General features: G+C 53.6%; 1 protein-coding gene and 1 long non-coding RNA gene across 3 annotated transcripts; one reads left to right on the plus strand and one right to left on the minus strand.

Moving 5' to 3' along the window:
* Positions 1-80: 80 nt before the first annotated feature.
* On the minus strand, positions 81-5,793 carry LOC309401019. The gene is made up of 3 exons (XR_014176747.1): positions 5,527-5,793; positions 2,726-2,887; positions 81-1,473 (listed from the first exon to the last, which is right to left on the minus strand). It is a non-coding gene; the product is annotated as an uncharacterized lncRNA (long non-coding RNA).
* A 705-nt stretch (positions 5,794-6,498) lies between these two features.
* LOC309382099 (GTPase IMAP family member 6-like) lies at positions 6,499-10,026 on the plus strand. Of its 2 annotated transcripts, XM_081933570.1 has the most exons (4): positions 6,499-6,751; positions 7,021-7,090; positions 7,540-7,567; positions 8,613-10,026. In XM_081933570.1, the coding sequence occupies exons 2-4, from the start codon at positions 7,058-7,060 to the stop codon at positions 9,368-9,370; spliced, it is 819 nt and encodes a 272-aa protein (XP_081789696.1). In that variant the 5' UTR covers positions 6,499-6,751; positions 7,021-7,057; the 3' UTR covers positions 9,371-10,026. The 2 variants fall into 2 exon arrangements, with proteins under 2 accessions (XP_081789696.1, XP_081789697.1); XM_081933571.1 differs by lacking the exon at positions 7,021-7,090.
* Positions 10,027-10,231: the final 205 nt, after the last annotated feature.

Here is a 10,231-nt window from a genome sequence, read left to right on the forward strand (position 1 = left end):
GAGCATAAAATACCTTTTTGTTCTTTTACTCGCAAACCTAAAACCCAAGAGAATGGAAGCTGCAAAATGCCTGGGAAAAATGCAGCCAAGAGGAACTGAGGTGATTCAAAGGCCTGAAAACGAAAACATGGGAAGAACAGTTGCAAAATTGGGGTGTGGCCGGTCTAGAGAAAAGGGGGACCACGGGGGACACGAGAGCAGCCTCCCAGTGCTTGAGGGGCTGCCCCAAAGAAGAGGGGAGCAACTTATTCTCCAAAGCACCGGAGGGCAGGAGAAGAAACAATGGATGGAAAGTCATCCAGGAGAGAAGCAAGCTGGAACTAAGGAGGAATTTCCTGACAGTGAGGACAATTAACCGGTGGAACTGCTTGCCATGAGACGTTGTGGGTGCTCCATCACTGGAGGCTTTAAAGAAGAGATTGGACAGGAAATGGTCTCCTGCTTGGTGGTGGTGGGGGTTGGATTAGAAGACCTCCATGGTCCCTCCCAGCGCTATTCCGATTCAGTCTAGGGTGATTCCCTATCCTCTGGCTCATGGCTGCCTCAAAGATGCTTTGGCCACTGGGGGCCTTTCTTGGGTTTTGCCTTGAAGAGGTTTCTTTCCTTATCCCCGAAGCTTCTTCAGAATCTGAGGAAGCTTCTGGGATGAGAAGCAAAACCTCTTCAGGGAAATAACAAAGTCCAGTGGCCTTTTGGGGGGAGGGGAAAGCAGCCTTGGAATGAAGCAGCCAAGGAAAGCCATGGCTGTCTGTGCTGACCCAGGTGTGTTTGAACAGTATCCCCCAGGGGTCTCCATTGGTGATGAAGACACTCCGGGATCAGAGGAGGGTACATAGCCATCCAGACAGACTCTTCTTGTCCTCCTCCAGCATCTCTTTCGTGTAATACGGCTTCGGCCAATTCTTCCGCGCGAGGTCGTCCACCATCCGAATCAGCTCATCCACCTGTTTCTTCCGTTCCTCCCCTTCAGCGTTGTTGTTGAAAGCCAGGCACCGATTCCCACAACTCTCGATTTGCTCCCTCAGAGGCGCCAAGCTGTCTGCCTCGGACAGCAGCTCCTGAAGAGGGCGCCCCTCCAGGTCTTCTTTGCGGGTCAACAGGATGACCAAGTACGCCTTGGCCTTCAGGCTGAAGATGTCTTTGATCAGCTTGGCGAACTCAATCTCCTCCCGGCTGAAATGGCCCAGACGGATGACGTGTATAATGACGTGGGGACCCGGGGAGCAGAAGCTGACACATTTTTAAACTTCTGCCAGAGTCACCGGCTGTGGGTATTTCGTATTGAAAAAGCCCGGCATGTCGATCACAGCCAGGGTCCTCCCATCCGCCAGGACTTTGTTGCCTTCTCACATTTGGCGGTGATGGATTTGGCCTCTATCTTGGACTTAAACGCTTCCCTCCCTAAAATGGTGTTCCCGGTGGCACTTTTCCCGTTGCCCGATTTGCTGACCAAGACGATCCTCAGGTCTGGAACTAAGCGGAAGAGAAGAGACAAAGGGGTCAGAGGCCTCCCGTCACTCGCAGGGAAGAGAATGAAGGGGAGAGAATGACAAGAAGGCGGCGAGCAGCAGGGAGGAAGCAGAAAGGCTTAATGCGTTATTTCCATCCGTCTTTCCACAAAGGGAAAAAACAGCCCCACCGGTCAAAAACAGGACTGTAAAAAAACAGACTAGAAATAAACATTAAAATAGGCGAGAAAATGATAAGAGAACACCGCAACTCAGGGGTGTCAAACTCGATTTCCTTGAGGGCCACATCAGGGTTGAGTTTGACCTCATGGAGCTGGGGTGGGCGTGGCCAGCTTGACGTCACTCATGTTGGGGTGCCTGTGATGCCTCCTGCAACCCAATGCCTGTGAAAATGGAGCTCTTAAAGTTTGTTTATTAATTAGAATATACTTGTCAAAGGCTTTTATTTTATTTTTCTTAATATCTCAAAAGATATGCGGAAGGGAATCAGCCACGGTCCATTGATCTCAGATATCAGGCGTTTTTTCCCCTGACAAGAAGGACTCGGACTTCACTGGCAGAGGCATCGCGTGCTGGTCCTTCGCTATTTCAGGGCGGCCTATGAGCCAGATCTAAGCACCCTGTGGGCCAGATCCAACTCCCGGGCCTTGAGTTTGACCTCCCTGCCTTAGCTAATATAGATCTTAACGAATATAAATCACCGAGATCTGAAGGAACTGGCAGATACGATCTGGGAACCATTGTACCATATTTCTCAAAGATCCTGGAGCGCCAGAGAACTACCTGAAAGTTGGAAAAGCGCTGATGTGGGCCCCATCTTCAAAAAAGGGAAAAAACTGGATCCGGGAAACTATCATGTATAATTTATATAATTTAAGGTATCATCTACAGGGACTTCAGTAAGGCATTCGACAGAGTAGACCACAACCTGCTTCTTGGTAAGCTAGAAAAAAAAGTGGGCTAGATAGCCTGACCCCCTGATGGATTTGTAACTGGCTGGCAAACCCTACTCAAAGAGGAGTCCTTAAATGGTACTACGTCTACATACAGCAGAGGGAAGTAAGCAGTGGGGTACCACGAGGTTCCCTCCTAGGCCCAGGACTCTTCAGTATCTTCAGAAATCACTCAGATGAAGGAAGGGAAGGGAACGCGTCAAATGCGCGGAGGACACTAAGGTGACGGGAATAGCCAACACCCCAAAAGAGAGGCTTAAGAAGACAGCACCCCACACACACACTCCCCTAACCGAGATTTACCTGACTCAGCTGCACCCATGTTGCCGGTGCTCCGGTGCTCCTCCGCCGATCTTCAGGGTTTCTAATCCTCTTCTGGCAGGAAGGGAAGTCACAGGAGTGAAAACGAAGGAAAAAAGAAAGTGGGGGTGAAGGGGAGGCTGGGCTGTTTTCTGGAGTCTTCCTCTTGGGACTTACAAGACCTCCATTTGGCAAACATAAATACTTCATTACGACTGGAATTGAATTCAACGCTTCTGTCGTTAAGCGAGGCATTCGCTAAGTGCATTTTAACTCAATTTTACTACCTGTCTGGCCACTGCTGTTAAGTGAACCCCACAGCAGATATGTTAGTCTCCCAGTTGTTAAGTGAATTGGGGCTCCCCCCCCTCCGTGGACTTTGATTGTCCGAAGGTCGCAAAAGGGGAACGCGTGAGCGCGGGATGGAAGTATGAACCTGTCGTCATGCCTCTGAATTTTGACCCCATGATCACAGGGAGGCTGCAATGGTCGTACACCTGAAAAACAGTCCGAAGTCACTTTTCCCAGGGCCATTGTAACTTTGAATGGTCACTAAACAAACGGTCGTAAGCCAAGGACTGCCTATCATCATAAGAACAGTGTATGTTTACACAATTTGATGCGTTTTTCCACAGCTTCAACGTGTTCTTAACATGGGAAACGTATACTATGTATTTTTTTGAAGCTTAACCATTCATCCAACAGGCCTTCCTTGTCATAAATTTCACTCTGATTTTAATTGGCTTTAGAGCAGAGCCGTCAAAGTCGATTTCGTTGAGGGCCCCATCAGGGTTAAGTTTGGCCTTGGAGGGCAGGGGGTGGGTTGGTGGGGATGGGCGTGGCCAGGGTGGGCACTTTACACAGGCTCAAGATGTGCTTTCCCCCTTCCTTCTTTCCACAGGACTCCCCGGCCTCCAGCAGCTCTCTGCCTGCCGAGCATAAACGGACCATGTAGATGCCCTCAAGTGGCCCCTTGTGGGCCCTCCAGCAACACTGCTGGACAAAATGGGCCCTGCGAAACCCCGCGAGGCCTCCGCATGGCCCGTTTTTGGCCGGCCGAGTGCTGCTGGAGGCCGGGGAGGCCCAAAACGGGCTGTGTGGGGGCCACACGTTCCCTCCTCCCATGGCCCACTTGGGTCGGCAGAGGCATCACGGGCCGGTCCGTAGATTTAAGCAACCCGAGGGCCAGATGTGGCCCGTGGGCCTCGAGTTTGTCACCCCTACTTTAAAAGTTAATCTGAACCCCTTGATTCTTTACTCCCCAAAGTGGGAAAACCTGTAGGTGAGTTTTCTGAATCCGGCAGGGAAAATCCTGCATCCTGGTGGGCAGCTTCCTTCTGCCCCCTCCCCTCCCCAGGGCTGCCAAGGGAGACCCCCCCTCCCCGTACACCCCCGAGGGCCAGGCCAGGGGCAGTGGAGGCCCTGCCCAGCTGCCCGGGGGGGGGGAGGGAGAGGACTTCCACGGCCCAGTTCCCAAGGGCCCATGGCTCGGTACCAGAGGGTGGGGAGCCCAGAGAGGAATCAGGAATGGGAATCTCATCCGGTTCCAAGGGGTTGGAGGAGAGGCATAAGCGGCCAGGGGAAAACCGATCCCTCCACCTCCCTGCCCTCTTTTGCTCCCAATTAAGAAACCACTGTGGATTTTGCATCTCTGGGTGCTCCTCCAATTGCAACGCTTCGTTTAGTGGCCATCCAAAGGACAGCTTTTCGCACCGACGACCGTTGCAGCATTCCCCACAGCCACAGGATCAAAATTCCAATGCTCACATTTATGACGTCACGCGATCCCGCTTTGCGACCTTCTGAGGAGCTGGAAGCAAGAGATGCTTCGCAGCCATGGTCCTCGCTTAATGACTGCAGAGATTCACCTGACATCGGCGGTGGGAAAGGCCGTAAAATGGAGCGAGAGCTCACTTAACGATGGCCTCACTTAACAAGAGGAATTTGGGGCTCTCTGGCGATCGTAAATCGAGGACCGCCAGCATTTAGGGACAAAATGAAACGAAGGGCTGGGCTCAGCTAACGGCTGGAGTGCCAGGGTTAAAATGGGAGTCTGAATTGGGGGGGTGTCTTTCGCATATCCAGGTTCCCCCCCCCAAAAAAAAGACCCCTATAGCCATCACTCTGTGGCGTTTCTGCTTTTGTCTGTCCGGCTGGAGAAGTTTAGGAAATCCGGCAATGAAACTTAGTTATTATGGGCTGGGAAAACAGATACAGATTAACAGAGTTGGATGGGACCTTGTAGGTCATCTAGTCCAACCCTCCCCCCAAGCAGACCCCTACAGCATTTCTGACAGATGGCAGCCACAAACACATTGCGAAATCAGTCAGATCTTTTCCTCTATGCCAGAAATAAAAATAAAAATTAGCGTCCTGTTTTGGGATAGTTTAACCATTTGGGGTTTATAGTCTTTTTGTTGTTAACAGCCGTTAAGGGAGCAGACCCCAAAGGAACACAAAACGTTGACAAAGGAGCTGGACCTCTTGAGGACGCAGAGCAGAGGCCCCTCCCCTTTACTCTTCTCTCTCCAAAGGAGGCTCCCTCCCACAGGAACATCTCCACCCACCTCCCCAAAGAAAAGGAGGGAGTCCCGGCCGCCTGGTCGTCCCCCCCCCGAAGCTGCCCAGCCTGGAAGCAGGACAAGGCGGCTGGAGGCGGTTCCCCCTCCCCTGTGCGCCCCCCTCCCGCAAATTGCAGGACCATCCGACGTGCCCCTAGGTGGGAGGGGGAGGACGGACAACCCCCCCTTCGCATCCCTGCCCTGGCGAGCTGGGCGGGGGGAAGCAGCCCACCGGGAACCCACCTGAATCGGAGGGAGCCGGTCAGGCGCTCCGTTGACTCCTGCGTTCCGGGTTCGAGTGAGCAACCCGAAGAAACAACGGGCGGTTCCAGCTTCGTTCTCCGCGCTTTGGCTTTCTCCTTGGGCGGGTCAGAAAAAGAACAGACGAAGAAGAAAAAAGGGACCTTGGAGGTCTTCTAGTCCAACCCCCTGCTCCAGCAGGAGACCATCTACCATCGTTCAGGATTTGCCCCCCTCATGAGCTCCCTTTAATCCCCGGGTGGATGAGGCCTTTCGGTTCCTGCTAAAAACGGACTAAAAACACACCAAAATCCAAACTTCATTCAATTTTTCGATCTACATTTTGCCCAGTGATTTTCCTGACTTGATCGTGTTTGCGCCAATTGTTCGCCGGGTCTCCCAAGTTTCAACAAGAGACTAGACTGCCCATCTGTCAGAAATGGCCCTAGGGGGTTGGACTAGATGACCTACAGGGTCCCTTCCGACTCCGTTCGTCTGTTTCTGTAAGGAAAAGGCTCAAAGGATCGCCCCCTCAAAAAATAAGCGGAGGGGATGGGAAGAAGTGAGTGCCCCCCCAGAACGGCTGTCTTGCCCTGTGTGTGAAGGGATACTCGCCCCCCCAGAAGACACCCCCCCCCCATTTGGCTAGGCCTCAAAGGGGAGAGGTGGAGGAGGGGAGTCCTCCGCTGAGGAGTTGCGTAATCATTAGGGGTTGCCAGCCCCCCCGCCGCCCCCCACTAGGAATTTTTCCAAAGGGCAGGGAAGGCAGGGAAGCGAAAGTGAAAGTCTCCGGACGGCGGCGCTGATTGGAAACCACGTGATTGAAGATAAGAGCCCGAGACGACACACACACACACACACACACACACTCGCAGGAAAAGGGGGAGGCGCTTTGTCTCCGGGTCTCTTAACAGCCGTTGGGGGGGGGTGTTTCCTTCCCCTCCCCCCCCCCCCCGGCCTCATTCCAGGCTCCTTCCCTCCCAGCGCTTCCTTTGCCCAGGGGAAGGGGGGCAGCGCGCGCGGGCGGGTCTTTGGCTCTGCTTGCGGAGAGGTTTCAGGCGATGGACGCGTTTGGTGTCCGTCAGTTATAAGGTTTCCTGGCTGAGCAGAAGGTTGGACTAGAAGACCTCCGGGGTCCCTTTGGACTCTGCGATTCTGCTATTCGGTAGGCCAGCGGGACCCCCGTACAGTGCTTCTGGCCCCCTTCCCGTGAAAGAGCGACTGGAAGGTAAGTCCGCGCAGAGGGGGAGGCGGGGGGAGTGGGTTGGAGTAGATGACCTCCAAGGTCCCTTCCAGCTCTGCTACTGTTACAGGACTTAGGTCAAGAGCCCCCCCCCCCTCCAGCTAGAAGGAAGGAAAAGCAGCGCCGAAACGCTAGAGAGAAGAGGGCTCCCCTTGGGTCCGTGGACAGATGGAGGGGGGGAGGTGGAATAGATGACCTCTGAGGTCCCTTCCCGCTCTCTTCTGATTCTGGTGACTCCTCCCCCTCCCCACCAGGCCAAGGGAATCCGCCTGGAACCACCGGCAGCCAAGGATGACCTACCAGTCAACTATGAAGTCAGCCAGGGTAGATCTCAGAAGAGCTTCTGAAAGGGTTTGAGTGTGTGTGTGTGTGTGTGTGTGTGTGAGTGAATATTTTGGAAAGGGGGAGATGCTCAGAATTTGCCCCCCCCCCCCCAAATAACCTCCAGGGCCAGTTTGGGATGCCCCCCCCCATCCTGCTCTCAACCAGCCCCCTCCTTCTTATGACAGGGAACAAGGGAGGTTCTGCTGCCAAATTATGCTGTGGCCCTCCCCCAAAGAATGGGGGTCCCCCAGCCCCACTTCCCCCCTCCCTCCCTGCCCCTCCTTTGCTCCTTTCCTGCCCCCCTTCAGGGACTCCAGAGCAGCTTCGGGGCGGGGCCTTGAATGGGGTGGGGGACCAGGCTGCGGCTTCTGGGGAGGGGGTGCTGACACGTCAAGCCCTCCGGGTGTCCAGAGCCATGTCTGACCCCTGTTTCCTTTCTGCTCTTCCAGGAAGCCATGGATGAAGACTCCGTGCGGGGTAAGCGAGGAGGCCACGCCTGGAATTTGAGGGGGGGCTTAGGGGGGTAAACACACTTGGAGAGCCAGTGGTGGGTCTCTCCCCATAGTGGGCAGAGAGAGCCTTTGCTGGCAGGCCCAGAGAAGGGCTGCCTTGGGCCCTCTGTGGAGACCCCTTCCCCACTCCTGAGCTGCCCCCTCCCACCTTCCCTGAGGGTCCCTCTGCCCACCGAAGTTCCCCTCCAGCCTCCACCCACAATCTGTGGCCTTTTGACTAACCCTGGACGGTGTCTGTTGGGGTGGGGGGAATGCAGAACAGCCAAGGAAGGCAGGCATCTCACTGGTGGGCTGGGGGGAACAGACAGGCAGGAAGGAGGGGCTGCCCAGGGTCACTTGTGGGGAGGGGAGGTTTGGGCCTTGGATGGACCCATTTCAGCAAAGTCTCTGGATCAACTGGAAAGGATCCTTCGCGATTCCTCTACTCTACACAGATTGTCCTCCCTGTAGGGTTGATCTCACTCTGTGCAAAACAAACCAAGTTGCAAATTTTGGGAGGAGACAGGGAGGGTCAGTCCTAGTTGGTCAAGTTTGCCTCTTTATCCTCCCCTCCCACCCCCAGCTCAGTGGGTCAGAGATCCTGGCGCAGCCCTTTGTCACTGCTCTCGAGTCTCTTCCTGGTCACTCAACTTGGATCCAGCTTTGCTGGTGACGACCGGATGCAGTGGCCATATTCGGATATATGGTGGTGGGGCACTGAGGTGGGGTTCACCCTTGGGACCCAGGCTGCCCTCTGAAACCAGAGGGTAGTTTTGCAATTTTGGCTAAACTGGGGTTTTCCGTGTTGTGAGAATCTGCGCAGCTGAGCAGCCCAATTTAGCAATTCTGGCAGAGTCCCCAAAAACCATCATTGAACCATGTTAGGGCGGCGTTGATTCTTTTCCAAAATCGTCACCATTTCCAGCCATCTCAATGGCGTCTAGCATGTTGTAATACAGCCCCCTGTTTCTTCCTGGGCACGTGATAAATGTCTCAATTTCTTTTCGTAATGTCCTCTTCTGAACTCTCAGAACTCCGGCTGATCCTCGTCGGAAAGTCTGGAGGTGGGAAAAGTGCTACGGGGAACACCATCCTCGGTCAGAAGGAGTTCGAGTCCGTTGTGTCGGCAAAGACCACCACCCAGCATTGCCAAAAAGGGCAGGGTTGGACAATCTATGTAGTCGACACACCGGCCATTTTTGATTCCGAAAACTATGATGAGATTGTACAACAGCATATCGTGGATTGCGTGGAGCTCTCCCTGCCTGGCCCTCATGCCATAATTTTGGTGAGCCAGGTGGGACGCTTCACCACCGAAGACGCGACCGCTGCTAAGTGTGTCCAGGATATCTTTGGGGCCGAGTCCGCCAGGCACACAATCATCGTGTTCACCTGTGTGGAGGATTTGGGCGGGACCTCCCTGCAGGAGTACATCCAAAAGTCCAACAACAGGAATCTGAAGGGAGTGATTCGGCAGTGCGGGAACCGTGTCTGTGGGTTCAACAACAGGGCCGAGGGAGACGAGCGGAAGAGGCAGGTCTCAGTTCTGATGAAGATGGTGAAGAAAACCGTTTCGGCGAATGGGGACAGATGCTACACCAACCGACTGTACAAAATACCCAACGTTCGGGACGAGGACGTCAAAGCCTTCCTGCCCAGGAACAAAACAGTCAGAGAAAGGGCAGCCAGGACACCCTGGAGCTCCATCGAAATTGTCACAGTGGCTGTGTCATGTTGCTTGTTTGTGGCCATTGTGATCGCCATTATTCTCATGGTCCACTATTTGTGAGAGGACTTCTCCTTTGTACCTCTGTAACCGTCTGGTTCAGGCCCGCAACCGAATAGGACGGATACAGACATCGATACATAGGACTGCAGAAACAACAATTGCAACCAGCCTCTACCGTTTAGTGAGGACCTGTATGTCCCATGGGTCAGAAGGAGGGCTGTGAAAATATCTTCAGACCCCTCCCAGCCTGGACAAACCTGTTTTGATTTCTCCCCTCAAGGCAACACTATAGGGCAGAGGTGTCAAACTGGATTTCTTCGAGGTCCAGATCAGCATTGGAGTGATCCTCAGTGGGCTGTAGTGGGGGGGGGGAGACCAGACAGACTCTTCCTGCAATACCCTGCCAGCCAAAATGGAGTGCAAGAGGGCCCGGGAGCACTCTGTTTTGCCTGCCAGAGGCACTGCGGACTGGTCCTTTGCTATTTCCAGGCCAGTCCCATGGACTAGATTTAAGCACCCCGCAGGCCAGATCCGGCCCACTGGCCTTGCTGTCGATTGCTGGTTTAGTACCCTAGGACTGTCACTGAGTGTTGTGTCTTATGATGATTTTATTGTATGATTATGGTGCTTTATCACTTATTGCTTGTATGTACTCTGAGAGCCTCTGCACAAATTCCTTGTGTATCCAATCACACTTGACCAATAAAGAACATTCTATTTTGTTCTCTCCTATTTTGTATTCTGTTCTATTCTATTCTGTTTTCTACCCTGGCGTGTTCTTTCCTTATTCCTTTTTCTTTCCAAAGTTTTAGGAGGGAGCAGATGATGCTGTGTTTGGGTGGGGGAGGGAGGGAGGGAGAGTAGGACAGTGGACACCCCCCACTTTGAAATCTTCCCTCTGAGGTGTCACTTTACGTCCAA

Source organism: Natrix helvetica (genome assembly GCF_964273705.1).
Source record: "Natrix helvetica genome assembly, chromosome: Z".
NCBI lineage: Eukaryota > Metazoa > Chordata > Lepidosauria > Squamata > Natricidae > Natrix > Natrix helvetica.

What these genes read in the sequence shown, in the direction of transcription:
- LOC309382099 (XM_081933570.1), top strand. Translation starts at nt 7,058, where the DNA reads ATGACCTACCAGTCAACTATGAAGTCAGCCAGG. An exon ending in CAACTATGAAGTCAGCCAGG is followed by an intron (nt 7,091 to 7,539) that starts GTAGATCTCAGA and finishes CTGCTCTTCCAG; the next exon opens with GAAGCCATGGATGAAGACTC. An exon ending in GGATGAAGACTCCGTGCGGG is followed by an intron (nt 7,568 to 8,612) that starts GTAAGCGAGGAG and finishes CTGAACTCTCAG; the next exon opens with AACTCCGGCTGATCCTCGTC.